At 44.1% G+C, this 22,296-nt stretch overlaps 1 protein-coding gene across 1 annotated transcript in view; it reads right to left on the reverse strand.

The window, feature by feature from the left end:
• MCM3AP (minichromosome maintenance complex component 3 associated protein) overlaps nucleotides 1-22,296 on the reverse strand; it is a 556,273-nt gene that overhangs the window by 173,677 nt on the left and 360,300 nt on the right. The window contains 1 exon segment of the mRNA XM_033944925.1: nucleotides 12,510-12,578. Coding sequence (XP_033800816.1) covers nucleotides 12,510-12,578 — 69 coding nt within the window.

Raw genomic sequence — 22,296 nt, forward strand, 5'->3', positions numbered from 1 at the left:
TATATTCTGAATGTCTACTATTAAATCTCTGTCCACTTCTTCCGTCTGTGAAAAAGGTCTGTATATCACACCAATGTAAATATATTTACCATTCCCTCTTTCCAAATTGATCCACAGTGCCTCTTCCTTGCCCTGCAGATCCTGCAATTGTGTGGCTTTAATATGATCTTTAACATATAATGCTACCCCCCCTCCTTTTCTTCCTACCCTATTTTTCCTGAACAGATTATAGCCCGGTATAACTACATCCCAGTCATGGTTCTCCGTGAACCACGTCTCTGTGATCGCCACTATATCCAACTCATTTTCTTTCATCACAGCTTCTAGATTCAGAATCTTGTTTCCCATACTTTGAGCATTAGTATATACTGCTTTCCAGACATTGTCCCTTTTCCATCCGTGTAGAGGTATTCAATGATTTACGTTACCTGAGGGCTTATAATAATAATAATTTATTGTTTATATACCGCCAAAGCCAAAGTAGTTCGAGGCGGTTTACAATAAAGAACAGCTGGACATTCACGCGAAAAAAACAATGAAGTCTTTGAGTACATGAATAATTGTACAGGAGTAAGGTCACATTGTAGGGGCGGGTTTACAATAAGAAGTAGTTTGAGGCGGTTTACAATAAGATGGGTTGGTCATACAGCGTGGGGTAAGCAATGAAGACTTTAGGAATCCTTGGTCACAATCGGTTGAACAGGTTTGGTTTTAACTAGTTTTCTGAAGTTGAGGTTAGGATGAAGAGGTGCTTGATGATGATGCTTAGCCAGTCGTTCCGCAGACTTGCTTGGAAGGCAACCGTTCTGTCAAGGAATCTTTTGTATCGGCAGGTTTTTAATGTACTCACCTGGGGGCTTTGATCACCCTGCCCCATCACTTCTAGTTTATAGCCCTCTATCAGTACATTAGCCAACCTGCCATCGTAGACACTTCTTCCCTTCTTTGATAGATGGATACCATCCCTGCCACAGCATGTCTTTGGAAAATCATCCAATGGTCCAGGAAGTCAAAATGCTCTCGACGACACCATCCACATAGCGACGCATTCATGTCCAGGATGCATGCTTCTCTGACCTGGCCCTACCCTAGGGAAGATGGATAGCGAATACTACCTGTGCACCTGACTGTTATCGCCTTTTCTCCCAGAACTACAAAAGTCACTTTTGATACGTTCGCAGGGGTACCTGGCAGTATCATTAGTGTCAAAACTATCTTTTCAGAAAAGACTTTGGAACAAAAGTTTAGTGGTTTGATCTTAAATTCTTCATTACCCAAGCCTTTAGCAGATCGTTAAAAACTTATCTGTTTGATAAATATGTATAATCTAGATAAGTTAATTTCTTAATGTTATATTTTTATATATAATGTTATTGTGTTTTATGGTGTAAATTCGCTGTGATTTTACAGTTCCTACCTCTTATTGTACACCGCACTGAACCGTGAGATATTGCAGTATATAAATATATTAAAATTTATTATGATTATTATTTAAACGCCAGCAAAATTGCCCTGAGCTCCAGACGATATCAGCCAACGTTTCTGACGAGGAGTTTCACTGCCCCTGAATATAACGGTCCCCACAGTGATCACCCCCAACCTGACAAGCTGGCATCCGTCATAAGAGTCATTCTTTCTGATATCCAAAGAAGCCTGCCCTGCCCTGATATCCAAAAGCCTCCCTCTAAATCCACTAGCATCAAGCAGCTATGAGTTGGCTCCATCCAGGGGAGTGCATCTGAAGAGGTTGACACACTGCAGAGACCACTGGGAGAGGAGGGACTCCTGTAACGGGCACATGTGTTATCAGACTCAGGGATTGCCTCCAAAGAGGCTGCCATGGATCCCAGAATCTGAAGATAAAGCCAGGACTTGAAGCCGGGCAAGCCAGAAGAGCTCTGATCTGCTGTTGAAGTATTCTGTCTACATACCTCGGGAAGAAACACAAGACCCTGCCTGGTGTTAAAGAGAAGACCCAGATACTCCAGGAACTGGGAGGGAGCCAAGTTGCTCTTCCTGAAGTTGACAATCCCACTCCAATGCCCTGCAACTAGAAACGGAGCTTGAATATGACTAACTGTCCAAGTAAGGATGGACCTGGATCCCCTGCTAGCGGAGAAAAAGATGCCATAACTATCATCACTTTGGTGAATGTGCGGGGGTGCCGTCGTAAGACCAAAGGCAGTGCAGCAAACTGGAAATGTTGTTGCAGAACACAGAAACCTGTGATGCTCCAGGTAGACTGGAATATGGAGGAAAGCATCCATGAGATCCAAGGACATTAGAAACTCCCCTGGTAAAACAGCAACTATGACTGTGCGCACTGTTTCCATGCGGAAATGAGGAAACCACAAGAAGTGGTTGAACGACTTTAGTTCCAGAATGGGCCTCCAGTTTTCCGAGCCTTTCTTTGGCACGATGAAGTATAAGGAGTATCTAATTAAGTCCAATTTGTGTTCTGGAATGGGTTCTATCGCTCCGATGTCTAACAGACATTGCAAAATAGCATGGACTCAGGACTTCCTTTTCCAGACAGCCCTCAGGAAAGTCCCAGAAACACATGCGGAGGCAGGGCAAAAGAGGTCTATCTTGTTCCCCTCCTGATGTCTAGTACCCATTGATCCAATGAAAACATGTGTCCATTCCTGATAAAACTGAGAAAGGCAACGTCCGATGCAAGGAATCTCCGCCTGACTCCTGGCATCACTGGGGCTTCTTAGGAGCAGCCACTGCTCAGGAACCTGTGGTTACCTGGAATTGGAACTGCTGTAACGAGGGTAGTAGCCCTGGAAATATCTTTGAGAGGAAGATCCCTTGGAGTCCTGACAAAATCTGCGGGAGGAACAAAAATTATGATCCCCTCCCACTGACCAACGAGACCTGTTCTACAGAGAGAGACTTAGGGTGGCACTTGGCAATACTGGTCATTAAGTCATCTAGAACTTTACCAAAAAGTTGACCATTAAAATAAGTCTGCTTAAAGTGGCCTTGGAGGCAGTGTCCCCAGCCCATGACGGATCCAAAGAGTCTGGTGCACAGACACTGAATAAGCAGAGATTTTACTACAGAACTCAAATGAGATCATAAAGGATGTCCGCTACATATTCACACCATCCATTACCAGAGGAGAACAGGGAGGAACGTCCGCAGAGGACACATACGTGAAATCTGAATGACAGGTTTGTGCCATAAAGGAAGCAGCCACTGTCCGCTTTCATATCCAAAGAAGCCACTTCAAAAACCTTTCCTCAAAATAATGTCTACCTTGTGATCCTGAGAATCCTTAAGCATCATTAGGAAAGGGCGCTACTGTGGAATCCACTTTAGGTTGTTCAAAGACTTGCTGAAAATCAGGGCGTCAGTGGATATAGGCTTAGACATAGCTTTAGAAGGATGGAAAGAACTCTCTGGAGAGTCCCTATGTTCTGTAACTAGCCCAAGAAGCTGTGGATGGGATGAGAAAAAAGGAAGACAGAACATTAGAGCAATCCATGACTGAAGCCTGAGAAGTGGAAGGTGGGAGGAACCAATTATAAGCTCTTTTTCAGATCAGCAGCAATTAAGGTGAACAGAAAAAGTCTCCGTACAGAAGGGTCATCACCCAAATCTGGACTCTCAGAAATGGCTGAGATGACTAGTCCTGGCAAGGGTATCAGTCGGATCCAAAATAGAACCAGGGAGACAGCATAGGCATATCTGAATGGCAACTACTGCAATCGAGGTCTGCCACCGCAGGATGAGATGGCTCCCGAACAGGTAGCTTTGACACCGGCGCAACAGGCTGAGAACACCCACTGGCCATGTCGAATAAGCGGGATCCACAGAATACGCTTTCCAGAGAAACCGAATAAATTCTGGTGAAAAGTCACACCCCACAACCATGGCAGGAATCTGTTGAGGCACATGCTCCCCACCAAAAGAGTCCCCAGACTCAGAATGCAGGTGGGCCAGTCTCTAGAAGGCCATATTTTTTCCATGAGGTCATGGACCTAGGTTGGCTTCCCCAGCCCTATTAGTATGCAGATGAGGTGAATTTTGAAGCTCCTGCCCCTCCCCCTTCATGCTGTGGCACGTGGTTTACAATCGCTGATCTGGTACCAATCCGGTGTAATCACTGCACACATTCCAGCAAATTAGGGGCTGGGGGAGTCCATCCCAAACAATTTTTAAGCAAATTGAATGATACAGAGGCAGAAATAAAACTTTGAAAAAAAAGACCGTTGAAAATCCAAGATGGCCGGCCGCCAGAGAATTTGCACCCAAAAAGGCAGGGGAGGTGGGGGACCTGAACCCTAACCCCAGAAACTGTGAAAAACAATTTTTTAAAGCGATCCACAAGCCATCCCTGAAGTTTCCATAGGAAATAGTGGATGGATACTCAGTTCTACAGTGCTTTGATTGTCAGCAATTTTAACAGCAGCTAAATGGAGAGAGAGGACGTTCTGCCTCAGAAACTTCTCCAAATGATCAGAGTTTGAAGATCTTTAGATTGCCAGCTGGCTGGACACCGACTATGACCTCCGTCCCCACTGATCATTGCAACATGTGTTGCCACGCAGTTGCGAGTAGGAAAGACAATCTGCGTCTTGAAACCCGGGTGGGGTTTAAGCACATACAGCTGTGCTAAAATCCGTGACAAGGTCAGTAGGCAAGCAAACTCCCCATGGGAAGGGACCCTGAATTTAGGAAGGGTGGCACACAGCAGGCTGGCTCCACAAGAATCCACCAAGGTTTATCTGTGAAGCAGCAGCCCAAGCACTGCGGGGACTGCGTCCTTTCCTCCAACAGGGGACCTCTGGAAGGGGGTCTAAAGGCACTGAAGCCAAGTAACTGAACTTTAAGCAAAAAAAAACAAGAAAAAAAAAAAAACAGAGCAACTGCAAAAGACTTCTGCATGGAAGAAAAAAATAGGCCAAGGAGGCCAAAACTTTAAGCCATTCTTTCTATAATACTAAGGGGGAGAAATACGACCCACGAAGAAGCGGTGGGGCTGTTAGATGACCAGGGAATAAAGGGAGTACTAAAGGAGGACAAAGTCATCGCTGACACACTGAACAATATTTTTGTGTCTGTGTTTACGGAAGAGGATATATCCAATATACCGTGAAGCCGACTAGGCTTTACACAGGAAATGAAGATGGGAAACTGGCAGGGAAGACGGTCAGTCTAATAATAATAATAACAACAGTTTATATATTGCAGGACTGTGAAGTACTATGCGATTTACAATGATTATAAGATATTACAGATCAAGTGAATAAATAAAGTTCAGAGTTGGTGAATAACCGTTCAGAGTTGGTGACTAACAGGTCTAGGAGGAGATATGCAGATTGATAGGCTTAAAAATGGGAAAAATCCCCGGGACCGGGACGGGCATCCACCCAAGGGTAATCAAGGAACTGAAAGAGGTTATAGCTGAACTGCTCCAACTAATAACCAATCTGTAAATCAAATTAGGAAAGCTTCTGGAAGACTGGAAAGTGGGCAAATGTTACACCGATCTTTAAGAAAGATTCGAAGGGAGATCTAGGAAACTACAGACCAGTGAGTCTGACTTCGGTACCGGGAAAGATGGTAGAGGCGCTGATAAAGGACCGCCATCATCGATCATCTTGACGGACACAAATTGATGAGGAGCCAGCCAGGCATGGCATCAGCAAAGGAAAGCTTGACAAACTTACTGCACGGTCTCGAAGGAATAAATGGGCAGATATCAGCCGGAAGCCCGAAGTATATAATGCCATTGTACAGGATCCATGGTGAGGCCTCATCTGGAGTATTGTGACAATTCTGGAGGCCACATTACCAAAAGTGATGTGCTGAGAGTTGAGTCGGTTCAAAGAATGGCCACCAAAATGGTACTCGGGGACTCAAAGACCTCTCCGTATGAGAAAGGCTGAATAAATTGCAGCTAATATTCACTTGAAGAACGTAGAGAGAGATGGAGACATGATAGAGACATTTAAATATATCACCGTGCGTATTGAGGTGGAGGATGATATCTTCTTTTTTAAAGGCCCCCTCTGCCACAAGAGGCCATCCGCTGAAAATCAGGGGTGGGAAATTTCATGGCGACACCAGGAAGTTCTTCTTCACCGAAAGGGTGGTCGATCGTTGGAATGAACTTCCACCTCAGGTGATTCAGGCCAGCAGTGTGAAGGATTTTAAAAGGAAATGGGATACACATGTGGGATCTCTAGGGGGGTAAATTCAAGGGGGTAGGGTTGTTGGAGTGGGCAGACTTGATGGGCTGTGGCCCTTTTCTGCCGTCATCTTCTATGTTTCTATAGACAAGGGTGACCCGGTCGACAATGTATATCTAGATTTTCAGAAGGCATTTGACAAGGTTCCACATGAACGTCTACTTTGAAAAATTGTGAGCCATGGAATCGAGGGTGATATACTCACGTGGATTAAAAACTGGTGGGCGGATAGGAAACAGACAGTGAGGGGTGAATGGACAATACTTGGACAGGAAAAGTGTCACGAGTGGAGTGCCACAGGGTTCGGTGTCGGGCCTGTGCTCTTCAACATATTTATAAACAACCTACAAATTGGCACGATGATGTAAGGAGATTAATCTGCGGATGACACAAAGTTATTCAGAGTAGTGAGGACACAGAAGGGATTGTGAAGACCTACAAAGTGACATAAATACCCTCGAGGATTGGGGCTGCGAAATGGCAAATGAGGTTCAACGTGGATAAGTGCAAGGTGGATGCATGTCGTTAATAAAATAATCATCTGCACGAAAATAGGATGTCCGGAGCTATACTCGGAGAGAGCCCCAGGAAAGAGACTTAGGAGTATTTGTAGACAAGTCAATGATAACCGTACCGTGCAATACTGGCGGTGGCAAAAAGAGCAAACAGAATGCTAGGAATTAAGAAGGGGATCATGAACAGATCTGAAAAGGTTATTATGCTGTTATACCGGCCATGTACGCCCCAAACCTGGAATACTGCGTTCCAACACTGGTCGCCGTACATGAAAAAGGACATATGTACTACTCTAAAGAGAAGAGCGACTAAAATGGTTAAGGGACTGGGGGAGTTGCCTACAACGAGAGAAACTGAGCCTCTTTTCCCTTAAAAAGAGAAGACTGAGAGGGGACATGACCGAGAACATTAAAGATATTGAAGGGAATTAACTTAGTAGAGACAAAGAGATTGTTCATACCTATCCAAGGTGAAGAGAATGAGAGGGCACTCGCTGAAGTTAGAAGGGAAAAGATTCCGTACAAACGTAAAGAAGTTCTTCTTCACCCAGAGAGTGGTGGAGGTCTGGAACATTCTTCCGGAGGTTGTTATATGGGAAAGCACCTTTCAGGGATTCAAGACAAGGTTGGATAAGTTCCTACTGGAACATAACATACACAAGTAAGGTTAGACTCTAATAGGGCACTGGTCTTTGACCTAAAGGCCACCGCGTGAGCAGACTGCTGGGCCACGATGGACCACTGGTCTGACCCAGCAGCGGCTAATCTTATATTACTTATGCTTGCAGAAACTGTAACTAGATATGTTTGCTAGTTCTCAGGCTAAGGGGATGGAGTATGTGTCCAGAAAAGTGTTTGGATTTCTACAACTCCCAGATTGCAGCTTAGGATTGAACACCTAGCATATGGAATCCCGAAGGGACGTAACAGAAGGATAAGTTAAAGAGTAATAAATCACCTGAACCGGATGGTATGCATCTCAGGGTACTAAAAGAACTCAAAAATGAAATTGCTAAAATCGTCCTTAGTACCTGAAGATTGGAGGGTGGCTAATGTTATGACAATTTTTAAAAAGGGTTCTAGGGGCAATCCAGGAAATTACAGACCGGTAAGCCTGACTTCAGTGCCAGGCAAAACAGTGGAAACTATTATAAAAAATAAAATTACAGAACACATTGACAAACATTTTTTAATGAGACAGTCAGCATGGGTTTAGCCAAGGGAGGTCTTGCTTCACCAAGCTGCTTGATTTTTTTGAAGGTATGAATAAACATGTGGATAAAGGTGAGCCAGTTGATGCATATGTATCTAGATTTTCAGAAATCTTTTGACAAAGATCCTCATGAGCAACTCCTAATAAAATTAAAGAATCATGGAATAGGAGGTGATGTTCAGTTGTGGTTTAGAAATTTGTTATTGGACAGAAAACAGAGGGTATTAAATGGTCACTTTTTTCAATGGAGAAGAGTAAAACAGTGGACTGTCACAGGGATTTGTACTGGGACCAGTACTATTTAACATATTATAAATGATCTGGAAATTGAATGACAAATTGAAGTGGTTGAATAGTTTTGGGTCATCTTCAAAACAAATGAGGACTGTGACAGTTAGAAAATTGGAAGACTGGGCATCAAATGGCCGCTGAAATTTAATGTGCACAAATGAAAAGTGATGCGCATTGGAAATCATATTTACCTTATGCTGGTCTACCTTATGAGTCAGCACCCAAGAAAAAGATCTGGATGTCAATGTAGACACTACACTGAAATCTTCTGCCATATGTGCAGCTGTGGCAAAAAAAGCAAACATGATGCTAGGAATTATTAGGAAAGGGATGGTAATAAGATTGAGAATAATATAATGCCTCTGTACCACTCCAATGGTACATACCTCACCTTGACTATTGCACAAAGTTCTGTTTGCCATATTTCAAACAAAGATATAGCAGAATTAGAAAAGATTCAAAGAGAACCAAAATTGATAAAGGGGATGGAACTCTTTCGTATTTGGAAAGACTAAGGGCTCCTTTTACTAAGCTGCGCTAGTGGGTTAGAACGTGCGCTAGATGCTAACGCCAGCATTGAGCTGGCATTTGTTTTTGGCGCATAGTGCGGGGTTAGCAAACGCTAGTGCACCTTAATAAAGGAGCCCTAAAGAACTTGGAAAAGAAGATGGCTGAGGTGGGATATGATTGAGGACTATAAAATTCTGAGTGGTGTAGAAAGGGAAAAGGGAATGGGGCTTGTATATCGCCTTTTCATGATTACACATTCAAAGTGGTTTACATATATACAGATTTTGTACTTGGGCAATAGAATATTAAGTGACTTGTTCAGGGGTCCACAAGCAGTTAGTACCTGGGATTCAATCCCACAACCTCAGGGGTGCTCAGGCAGCAGCATCAACCACTACGCCACGCCTCACCTCCAACTGGTAAGAGTGAATCACTTTTCACTTTCAAAAAGTACAAAAATCAGACACACATCAAATGAAATTAAATGGGAATACTTTTAAAACAAATAGGAGGAAATATTTGGTTCAAACAATAGTTAAGCATCTGGAACTCGTTGCCAGAGGATGTGGTTACAGCAGTTAGCGTGGCTGGGTTTAAGAAAGGTTTGGACCAGATCCTGGAAGAATTTAATCTAATCTTGATTTGTATACCGATTCATTCCCAACAGGAGGCTCAACTCAGTTAAAAAGAATATTAATAAACTAGTGTTTATAGCCCATTACATTAACGGTGCTAGAGAATCCTCTTCCTCCTGCCCTTGTTCCTCTGTTAGGCAGTGTTTTTTTTTTCCCACTCAATTTGAAGCCGTCACCGAGATCAGCTAGCAAAAGAGCCTCCGTGTCGCCCTTGTTTAATTTTATTTTTTTTTTCCATTGTAGGCTTCCTCCCCCTGCCTTTCCATTTCCCGTCCCACTTTTGCTTTTTTCAACCCCCTTTCATTTCCCTTTGCAATGGTCCTCCCTCGTGCTGTGATCATCTGCTCCTTCTCCTAGCCTCACCCTGTGGTGCGCTGAGTTAACTTCTCCCTTCCTTCCCTGCTTCCCTCTCCCCTTCACGCTATTCATAGGAGATCGGGCAGCCTTTCTTTGCTTTCCCCCCTTCTCACCCCCTTTCCTGTGCCTGTTCGGAGGGGAGGCTCTTTTCTGATATCTCGCTGTCATGGGGGAAGGGAGCCGGCGGAAAACTCCAGAGTGGTGGCTTCGGCCTTGCCCTCCTCCCGTTTTTTTTCCGCCTTCTTCATTGCTCCCTCGGACTTCAACTTGGAGATGATAACAGGATCAGGGCCGGCACGTAAAAAAAAAAAAAGAAAGAAAACATTCCCTACCTGTATCACCAACTGCCTCACGCATGAGCACTCCTGCCTGCCACAGACATATGGATCACAGATCATGCAGGTAGGAGTGCGCATGCACACTTAGGGTTTTATTATAGTAGATTTACATAAGATTAGAACAGGAACTGTATATTTTAAGCCAAATGTATTATGTTTTATGATTATTTATTTGAAATAGAAAAATCATTAATAAATTTCTGAAATAAATATGGCTTCAATGTTTAACGAAAAGTGGGTAGATGAAAGAGAACTCTAATTGTAGAAGGGAGGTCATTGCAAACTTTTACGAATAAAAAAGAAAATGATCGACAGAATTTGGCCATAATTTTTATATTTTTAACAGTGGGAAAGCCAAGTTTATATTTCTGAGAACTCCTAGAGTTGGAGAGTTCCTGAGAATTAAATGAAACAGAGAACAACAGAGAAAAAATACCATGCAATATTTTGAAAATTACAGTTGCATACTTAAATTGAATCCTCCAGTAGACAGGTAGAAAAGTTCATAGTCTGCTATTGAGACAGGCATGGGGGAAACAACTGCTTGCCCTGGATTGCTAGTATAGAATCTTGCTATTATATGAGTTTCTGCCAGGTACTGTGACCTGGATTGGCCACTGTTGGAAACTGGGCTAGATAGATCATCGATATGAACCAGTATGGCTGTTCTTATACAATCCTACTATGGAGGCCTAACACACTTGCTGTCTAAAGCCTTTGCTGTCCACTAAAATGTTTTACCATGTATTGTGTTGACATTATAATGTAGCATACTATGCCATACTTTGATTGTAATTTGAATATTTTAACTGCTGTAATTGTCTATTTGCTTATATTTGACTTATTCTTGCTGTACACCATCTTGAGTGAATTCCTTCAAAAAGGTGGTAAATAAATCCTAATAAATAAATAAAGCACATCAAATAATTAATCTTGCCCTGCTTATAACATAAGGAAGACTGGCATTATTAGTAGAGAGTTCAAACAGAGCTTTCAATTACACAAATGACCGTATTTTTTGCTTCATAAGACACACCTGACCATAAGACGCACCCTAGATTTAAAGGAGGAAAAACCAAGAAAAAAATATTCTGAATCAAATTGTGCCTCTGAACCCAGCCCCCTAGAAAAATAGACAAATATATTGCAGCAGACAGATTTTGATCATTAAATTGAAATTCTACCTTTGTTGTCTTGTGATTTCTGGTTGCGCTAGATAGTTCTTTTTTTCTTTTCTTTCTTTCCTTCCTTACTTCCTCAGGCCCAACAATTGTCTCCTCCTATTCCCTCCCTCCCTCCCTCCTTCCTTCCTATGTCCTGAATTCTTGTTCCCTCCCCCTCACTGCCTTCCAACCTTTGTCCTTCCTCCCTCCCGCCTTCCTCCCTGCCTCGCCGATTCCTACTCCCTGGTCCGCCGCTCGTCCACTGCTGCCGCAACTCCACAAAACCTGCCTTCCTCCCTGCCGCGCTGATTCCTCCTCCCTGGTCCACCGCTGCAGAACAACCCTTCCCTCCCCTGGAACCAAACTTTTTAGCAGGAGCCATAAGGAGCACAAAAAACCCCTTCACCAAACCCTGGTAAACCCCAATCTACCAACACCCCACTACCCCAATTAACCAGAGGCTCATCTCCCAGGCCGTGCCCCACCAGTGCCACTAGCACACTCGCACCACTAAATACACATACCCACTAAACTTGCCACAGGAATGGGCTGTCACAATCCTCAATGCCACACCGCAAGAACTGGAGCACAGCCAATGTCTCAGGAGCCTGGAGATCCCTTGACGGAAGTCCAAAAAGCTGGCTCCTCCGACCAATACGAGGCTCCTGCACTCCTGGACCGCAGCGCACTCAACGCACACACCCGACGCTGCTGCTGACACAGCAAAGTGGCTGATTCTTGCTGCCGCAACTCCATGAAGGGCCGATGGCGTGCAATCAGGCCCTCAAGCCTTCCCCTGATTGGCTGGTCCAGACCTTCTCTCCGACATCAGAATTGACATAGGGGCAAGACTTGTGGGCCCAATTGCACACCACTGGCTCTTCTCTTCCTTTTCTGCAGCGGCGAGCAGGTAAAGGGGTGGCGAGAAGCACCAGCAGTGGCAGGGGGGGCAAGCAGCAGCAGAATGCCAGGTGGCGGGGCCACGAGCAGCAGAACGCCGGGGGAGAGGTGTATTCGCTCCATCAGACATACCCCCTATTCCACCCCCTTTTTGGGGGTGGAAAAAATGCATCTTATGGAGCAAAAAATACGGTATGTTTCCAAGGGGGACATCAGAAATCACATGGTCTGACATAGTAACAACCCTTGAAATCAAGACACACTTTATTCAAATTCTGTCACCTGAAAGTGATAAATTCCATAATCTGTTCATCTTTCTAAATGTCATAATCTGTTCATCTTTCTAAATGTCAAGCATGTAAAACAAAATATATCTAGGCATACCATAATAACTGCTGATAGAAATGCTGAACCTTCATTTGATGAATTGTCTGCTCTCTCAACCATCTTATCCTGCAACCAAAGATGTGACATTTTAAAAATCTTGGGTGTTTGAATAATTGATTCTGAAGCAAATTCTTGTCTGTTTTAAATACTGCCCATCCAACAAAAGAGGCAGAGTTTATGAGTGCTATTTGTCTTAAATCCCATCAATAAACAGTTGTCTTATCTATGGCCATTCAGATCAGAGCCATAGAACTAAAATCTGTAAATTCTGGCTGGTTGCCCCAGGTACAAATGTTAATGCTAAGCATGTACACTGAGAGGAGAGCATGCCTGCAGGAAAGTCCACATGGCAGTTATCGGATGACAGCTAAAAGCCATTTAATTGGCTGATGGTTCAAGCAGTAAGTTCCAAGAGGAAGTTTATGAGACAAGTAGAAAAAGAGTTGGTGAGCAAAATTCTTATTGTTTTTGTTTTTCTTTTTGTAAAAGAAAAACAGAAGGATGTATATGGGACTAAGAAATACTGATTCCTGAATAAAATATTCTCCTTGGATAGGAAGGGTGAGTGATTTGTTAAAAAGCATTTTGCTTTGATGTACAAGCAGTCCCCGGGTTAAGAGCGAGTTCCGTTTTTTAAACCATTCTTAAGTTGAATTTGTATGTAACTCAGATCCTATACAGTAAGTACAGAGTATAAAAACATTAAACATTCAAGAACATTAAACATTAAAGTAAGTCCTCAAAATAAAGTACTGTAGTTTAAATAGAAAGAAAAGATAGAAGTTTGCACTTACTTTTGTTCTTCATCCATCCCACTATTCCCTCTCCACCACTACAACCAATATTTTCCCCTCTCATCTCTCTCTATCCCATGCATCTGTACCTTACATCTCTCCCCCCACAATGTCCAGTCTTTCTTTCTCCCTCCCTATGCCCAACAATTTGCCCCGTCTTCATTTCTCCATGTGCACCATCTCTTTCCCTCTCAGACCCATGCCCAACAATTCTCCTTATTCCCTCCTCACCTCAGCATCTCTTTCTCTCACTACCTCCATTGTTCCATCCTATGTTCCAAGTTCATGCTTATCTCCCTCCATTCTTTTTTTTTATTATTATTTATATTCTTATACATATTAGAGAATGACACGGTGGCGGTTACCCGCGGGTAACCCGCCTGAACGGGGAAAGAAAAATAGCAGTCACTGCGGGGACGGGGACAAGGCCATTCACTGCCCCGTGGAGCGGTAAATGGTCTTGTCTTCGCAGTGAGGCATAAAGGATCGCGCGGTCCCCACAGCCACTGCCCGACGGTAGCGTTTAGCCAGCTCCCTCCCTCCATCTCACCTTATATTCCGAGTTGCCGGTTTCCTTTTTCTCAAGCCGCACGCATTCAAAAAGCCGTGCACGCGAGTCGATCAATCTTCTCCTCTGACGCAACCGGAAACAGGAAGTTGCAGGAGAGGAGAAGTTTGATCGACTCGCGCAGCCACGCGTGTGCGTCTTTTTGAATGCGTGCAGCTCGGGAAAAAGAAAGCCGACAAACTTGGAATATAAGGTGAGGTGGAAGGAGGGTGGGGGCTGCTGGACCGCATGATCGCGTGTGTTCCTGGCTCAAATTAGGAAGGAGGGAGTGAAAGGAAAAAAGTACTTCAGGCAATCTGACCTGGCTTATCAGTTGCTGATCATAGGGTGCTCAAGCACTATACCCCATCATGCTGTTTATCCTTAAGGTATACAATTGACACTGCCTAGAACAGGGGTGATAAATTTCCAGAAAAGTGCTCTGATTGCACTAACAACGGGGGGTACTCCGCTCCTCCTCTATGGCATTTACGAGCAGCTTATGCTAAGTGGGATGGTCAGCTGGCTCTTGGTCCTTGAACACTACTTCAGGGAACCTGCAATAAATAGATTCTTGGCTTTCCTCTTCCCCATCACTGCAACTTGGGCCAAAGGGATGAAGAGGGAAAGAAAGAAACCCACATTAGGAAAGAAAGGGGAAGACAGGCAGGTGAGCCAGATGCTGGAAGCAGGGGCGGAAAGAAAGAGGAAAAGAAGCTAGATGGGGTTGAAAAGAAGAGAGACACTGGTATGGAAGAGGAAGATAGGGGAAATCTGGACAGAGAAAGGTAACAGAAAGAGGGGAAATTATGTGCATGGGGCATAGGGACAGAGACATAAAAGCGACATGTCATGGGGATGGTATATGGACACAGGGGGGGGGCAATGTCAGATACATAGGGTAGATATTAGAAATGGGGAAAATAGGAACACAGAAGCGAGATGGTTTGTGGGGATGGGACTGGGACCGAGCTCGCAGGCTCCAGCGGCTTGCACAAATTACATTGTAATTTAGATAGATTGATTACATTGTAATTTAGGTAGATAGATAGGCTACACGAGAGGAGCTGAAGGGTGGTAGAAAGGAACAGATGGTAAAGGAGGGAGGGAAGGGTGGTGGAGGAAAGGAATAGAACAGACATTGAAAGAGGGTAGAGAGGAACAGACCCTGAAGGGAAATGTGGAAGACAGAGTGGGGAGAAGATGCTGGAAGGGAAGAAGACAGATGCCAGACTATGGGAGAGCGGAGGGAAGAAGATGGGTGCTAGACCAATTGGGGGAGGGTGAAGGGAGAGACACAGTAACAGCAAATGGAAGACGCAGAGAGAAGACACACAGTGGATGGAAAGAATTGAATGAGAAGATGTGGAAAGCAGAAACCAGACAACAAAGGTAGAAAAAAAATATTTATTTATTTATTTTTTGCTTTAGGATAAAGTAGTATATTAGTTGTGTTGATAAAAATTTATAAACAAAGCCCTGCCAGCTGAACATCTCTTTCTCTAGTTCAGCAGCAGGAACTTTGATTTATAAGAACGGAATAAGCTAAATATATTAGAGTACTAAGGCTTATATGGATGCTGCGGGGACGGTGACGGGACGGTGAATGGGATGGCAGTGGCGGTGACGGGGCAGTGAAAGGGATGGCGGTGGTGGTGACGTGAAGGGAACCGCGGTGATGGGGCGGTGCAGAGGATGGTGGGCCGGGGCCGGGGCGGTGCAGAGGATGGTGGGACGGGGGCGGTGACGGGGACAGATTTTTTCCCCATGTCATTCTCTAATACATATCAAAGATCATAGCTTTGAAAAAAGGAAATATAATTAACTTAAGAAGAAATAATAACAAAAAAAAAAAGAAAATTATATACTGTATTATGATTACAATCCACTACTTATGAGGGGAGAGAAATTATACACTCTCAAGGGAAGTTGAGATTTAAGGAAATATGTTGATAGGAATTGCTACTCCACCTAAGTGCAGGTCGGTTAAGCGCACCATGGTCCCGTTTTTTTACATTAAAGTCAATGGATGTAAACTCTGTATATTTGCAATTCTGATAAGCACACAATCCACTTATGCGCACCGATGGTTCAACCTTATTGATTCACGTTATGTTCACTCTGATTAAAAGCTATCACATTCTGACATGGATGAGCCACGTGTTTCGGAACAGCAGTATAGGCCTGGCCAGGTGTTCAAATTTTTGGAACTGCACCATGGCGTCACGTGGACAAAAATGATTGTCTTTTGCTGAACATGTCCACCATGCTGGACAAAAGTCATTGTCTTTGGCTGAACGTGTCGATGTCTTAACGAGACTTGACTAAAGGGAGAGTCAGGTCTCTACTGTAAAACATTACAGCATTCATCCTAACCAGATTTCTCGGATTTACAAAAAAAAAAAAAAAAAGCAAGCCATATTGAAAGACTGGCTAAACAACAGCAATCCTACCAGAAATCGGAAAAGAATTGGGAAGGCTGGAAATGTTGAACAGGCATTGCTGCGATGGTTTGCTGAAGCTAGAAGTTGACAACTAACAATCAGTGGACCTCTGCTGATGGAGAAAGCAGCACAGTTATCTGAAGAACTGGGCGAAGAAGACTTCAAAACAACAAATGGATGGTTAGAGAGATGGAAAGTTCGTAACAGCATAAAATTTAAGAAGCAGCATGGTGAAAAACAAGATGCAGATGAGTTTGGTGCAGAAAGATGGGTCATGGAAGTGTTGCCATCAGTCATAAGAACATAAGAAGTGCCTCTGCTGGGTCAGACCAGAGGTCCATCATGCCCAGCAGTCTGCTCACGCGGCGGCCCATCAGGTCCAGGACCTGTATAGTAATCCTCTATCTATACCCCTCTATCCCCTTTTCCTTCAGGAAATCATCTAATCCCTTCTTGAACCCCAATACCGTACTCTGACCTATCACACCCTGTGGAAGCGCATTCCAGGTGTCCACCACCCTTTGGGTGAAGAAGAACTTCCTAGCATTGGTTCTGAATCTGTCCCCTCTTAACTTTTCCGAATGCCCTCTCGTTCTTGCAGTATTCGAAAGTTTGAAGAATCTGTCCCTCTCCATTTTCTCTATGCCCTTCATGATCTTGTAAGTCTCTATCATGTCCCCTCTAAGCCTTCGCTTCTCTAGGGAAAAGAGCCCCAGTTTCTCTAGTCTTTCAGCATTGGTGGATATGAACCATGTGACGTTTTCAACGCCGATGAGATGGATCTGGACTGGCGTCCCTTATCTGATGGAACATTGGCTTTCAAACACAGTGAAACTGTTGGCTTCAAGGTGCCAAAGGAACGATTGACATAAGAACATAAGAACATAAGAAGTTGCCTCCGCTGAGGCAGACCCTAGGTCCATCCTGCTCAGCGGTCCGCTCCCGCGGCGGCCCATCAGGCCCATTTCCTGAGCAATGGTCTATACCTATCTATACCCCTCAATCCCTTTTTCTTCTAGGAATCTATCCAAACCTTCTTTGAAACCATTTAATGTTTTCTTGTCTACAACAGCCTCTGGAAGCGCGTTCCATGTATCCACCACCCTCTGAGTGAAAAAGAACTTCCTAGCGTTTGTTCTAAACCTGTCCCCTTTCAATTTCTCCGAGTGCCCCCTTGTACTTGTGGCGCCCCTTAATTTGAAAAATCTGTCCCTGTCTACTTTTTCTATGCCCTTCAGGATCTTGAAGGTTTCTATCATGTCTCCTCTAAGTCTTTGCTTCTCCAGGGAGAAAAGTCCCAACTGCTTCAATCTTTCGGTATATGGAAGTTTTTCCATTCCCTTTATCAGTCTAGTTGCAATATGGACGGTAGTGAAAAGCTTGAGCCACTGGTGATTGGGAAGAATTGAAATAACTTGGTGCTTCAAAAAACATTAAACGCCTGCCTGTTAAATATGAAAGCAACAAAAACAAATGGATGACGGCGACACTGTGGATTGAATGGTTACAGAAGTTTGGCAATCTGATGAGAAGATGTAGGAGGCACATTGTAATGCTGTGTGATAACTGTATAGCACACAGCACTGATTTAAGACTACCCAACATCAAACTCGTGTTTCTGCCGCCAAACACGACCTCTTTGATCCAGCTGATGGACCAAGGGATAATCACAAACTTCAAACGTCATTACAGGTCACTTGTCCAAAGATATGTAATGGCAGTGATTGATGCAAGCATGGAATCCAACCCCCGAGCTGCTGAGCTCATGAGAAAAATCACGGTGCTCGACTCTCTTCATATGGTACGGGAGGCATGGAGTCGAATCTCATCATCAACAATTTCAAATTGCTATTGACGGGCGAGCTTCTTTCATGTATCTGATAAGACAACTGAAGCTGACACTTCGTACACTGAACTCCTAGTTGGACTCTCACCACAAACGTTTTAGCTTTATTTCGCCATTGACAACGATGCGCCCATATCATCTGACAGCACTAATTCCAATATCTGTACAGTCATAAAGGACACTGCAGACAACCAAGAGTCTGATGAGGACAGAGATACTGCTGCTGTCATCACGACTAAGGAAACACCTGCAGAGAATGTTTCCTTCTCAGACACGCTGAAGACCCTACACACGCTGCATTGTTATCTGGAGATAAATGGATGTCACGACTATGGACAGTTTTACAGCATCAGTAGTCAGATACACAACCTGAATCGTGCAATCTGCGTGCAGAAAACAATGACTGATTATTTCAGTAGAATGTTGGTTTAAAAAAAGGTTTACAGTGTACGTATTGCATTAGATGGAACAGTGCTGTTTCTATAACTGAACCGTTTTACATTGTATTCAATGTGTTTTTGTTGAATAAAAGTTTTATTGCATCTGACTACAGCGTACTGTGATTTTTCATGACTAAAAAGTGGTACTCTAAGCGCACGTGGGCCGTCAGATCCAAAAGGCTTGCACTTAAGCGGAATTGACTAATTAGGATTAGGATTATCAATGGAAACATCATGGGTTTCTTGAGGCTGCCTTGCCTTAAAAAAAACAAAAAACACCTGCAGTTGGTCTGGTTCATAAAAAAACATATCTATTAGTATGATAAGTAATACAACATTTACATGGGAAAGCAAAGTTGAAAGGTAGTTCCCAAATTTAGGACTGACTGATGAAAGGTCAAGAAATCTTTTCCGCCTAGACTGCGTACACTTGGAAATATCAGGAATTATTGCTATTTTTTGTCCATAGAGTTCAAAATTCCCAGTCCTATAGCATAAGAAGAGAACTGCTTCTTTATCTTGTAGGAAAACAAAAGTCACCAATAAAGTGGCCGTTGCTGAAATTCCAATTTGTGAGGATTCCAAAATACCAGCGAGATCTAAGTCTTCTGGTTGTACTTCCACTTTATCTTTTTGTTCTTTAGGTAAATTTAAATAGTACAACTTCTGTAATGGTGGAATATTAGTCTCAGGGTATTTTAGAACTGAGGTTAAAAATAGTTGAAATAATTCCTTAGAAGATTGTAACCTGGAAACCAGAAAATTTATAAATATCAAATTTAAGCTATTATAGCATTTTCCAGATTTTCAATTTTTCTAATTAACAAAAAGCATAGTTACTTTCCATAACAGGTGTTATCCAGGGACAGCAGGCAGATATTCTCTACATGTGGGTGACGTCACTGACGGAGCCCCCTAGTGGACGTTTTTGCAAGCAGACTTGCTTGAAGACCTTCAAGCTTGCGAATGTACTGCGCATGCGCGAGTGCCCCTCCTGCCCGACTCAGGGCATTTGTCTCCTCAGCGTGTCCTCAGTTCAGATAGCAAGCAAAGAAGCCAACCTCGGGGAGGTGGGTGGGTTGCGAGAATATCTGCCTGCTGTCCCTGGATAACACCTGTTACGGTAAGTATCTGTGCTTTATCCCAGGACAAGCAGGCAGCATATTCTCTACATGTGGGTGACCTCCAAGCTCACGAGACAGGGAAGGTGGGAGAGCTGGCAAACTAGGAGAACAGATGTTGCAAAACAGACTGGCCAAAATGGCTGTCATGCTTGGAGAAAGCATCCAGACAGTAGTGAGAGGTGAAAGTATGAACTGAGGACCAAGTGGCAGCCTTGCAGATTTCCTCCACTGGGGTCGACCGGACCGGACCGACGTTGCCATCGCTCTGACCTTGTGCCCCGTAACTCGACCCGGCAGGGAGAGACCAGCCTGAGCATAACAGAAGGAGATATAAGCGGCCAACCAGTTAGAAATGGTTCGCTTTGAAACAGGGTGCCCCAAACGATTGGGGTCAAAAGAGACGAAAAGCTGGGGAGCAGACCTATGAGGAGCAGTGCACTTCAAGTAAAAGGCCAGCGCACGCCTGCAGTCAAGAGTATGCAAAGCCACCTCTCCAGGATGAGAGTGGGGCTTCAGAAAAAACACCAGAAGAACCACGGACTGGTTAATATGAAAGTCCGAAACAACCTTAGGCAAGAATTTAGGATGCGTACGGAGAACCGCCTTATCATGATGGAAAACAATGAAGGGCGGGTCCGACACCAAAGCCTGGAGCTCACTGACCCTGTGAGCAGAAGTGAGCGCAATGAGAAACACAACTTTCCAAGTAAGCCTGAGCAAGCGACTCAAACAGAGGCCTCTTCTCTTCCAGACCTAACCGAAAAGGAGGCGGCCTGGCTTTGCTTTTCAAATCATTCTTCGATGTCCAGCTCCTTGAAAAGGGCAGCCTCTCCTCATTAGAATACATGTTAGCCTCAGTTAATGATGAACTCCACCCTCATCCACTGGGTATCCTGCTTCTATACCGCCCACCTACCCCTTGGAACAATTCCTCCGAACTTGTCTTTGAGACCATAACAAACGCCTTCCTCAAATTTCAAAGATTATTGATCATCGGAGACATCAATCTCCACCTTGACGATGTCACCAGTAAGGATGCAATTGAATTCAATAACTTCCTCTCGTCTTTAGGCTTTCCCCCACCACACTCTCCCCAACCCATGAAAAAGGCCACACACTAGACCTCATCAATTTTCTAGATCTCACTATCCACAAAACCTCAACTGACGACATTCGCTGGGAAATCGTCCTCTGGTCCGACCACTTCCTAGGGGCTTTCTGTCTCCCAATCTTCATATCACATTTTGGGTCCCCATCCCACCCCTCAAATTCTATTACCTTCCAAAAAAAAATCTCGAGCAATCTGTTCTGGACCAATTTTCTTGACCAATTTTCTCCCATCCCTAAACCAGCAGAACCAGAAACTAACTGGCAAAACTGGGTCGCCCTCTCTGAGTCCACCTTCCATTCCCTCGCCCCTCTCTCCACTAAAACCATTTCCTATTTCCGTAAGACCCCTTGGTACCTCCCATACCACAGAGAACTGAAACAGAAATGCCGAGCTCTGGAACGAATATGGAAAAAATCTAAATCCCCTACAGACAGACACTCCTGGAGGGTCAATATTAAATTTTACAATACTGTTCTAAAAAAAGCAAGGAAAAACTTCTACGGTGACAAAATCTCCAAATCCAACAACCAGAGTAGCACATTATTTAACATCTGGCGTTCCTTAACCTCCAAAAATGACTCCATCCTCCCCCTCAGCCGATTCTCTAGCAAAGTTCTTCAGCGATAAGGTCTCCACCTTGAGGTGCTCCTTCCCACCTGCAATCTCCTACAAATCTTTGATTCCAATCGACCCCAACCCTATCCCAATAGACTCCTACCCGATCCCAGCTGACAGATCCTGGTCTTCCTTCGAACTAGTTTCTGAATCCCTGGTCCATAATCTCTGCCTCAAATTGAAATCCTGCAACTGTACCTTGGATCCATTCCCCGCTTACCTTTACGAGAACACTCCCCCTCAGGCCATCTCATCTCTTACCATTCTCATAAATTCCGCCCTCCATTCGGGTCTATTCTTCCCAGAAATGGGCCATATCTCCTTAACCCCACTACTGAAAAAACCTGATCTAGACCCCTCCACACCATCCAGCTACGGTCCAATAGCAAACATTCCTCTGCTTACCAAGATGCTAGAATCCATCATATCCACTTAACTATCTTCCTACCTTGAAAAATTAACCATTCTTCTACCCTACCAATACGGCTTCCGTCCTAACTTCAGCACCGAATCCCTTCTGACCTCCTTAATCTCAAAAGTTCAACATCTCCATTCTCGCAACAAGTTCGCCGTCCTTCTTCAATTCGACCTCTCTGCAGCTTTTGATGTTGTCCATCATGATATCCTAATTTACCAACTCACCGAGATAGGTATTAACTCCAGTCCTTGACTGGTTCTCGAAGTTCTTATGCTCCCGCTCCTACACAGTCAACATGAAGGGCACTCCTTCATCCCCCTGGAACCCGATATGTGGAGTCCCACAAGGCTCACCTCTCTCTCCTATCCTCTTCAACATTTACATGTCCTCCCTTAAACTCCTCCATCTCTCCCCACTTGAAACACTTTACACTTACGCAGATGAC

Source organism: Geotrypetes seraphini, chromosome 5 (assembly GCF_902459505.1).
Source record: "Geotrypetes seraphini chromosome 5, aGeoSer1.1, whole genome shotgun sequence".
In the NCBI taxonomy this organism is placed as follows: Eukaryota; Metazoa; Chordata; class Amphibia; order Gymnophiona; family Dermophiidae; genus Geotrypetes; species Geotrypetes seraphini.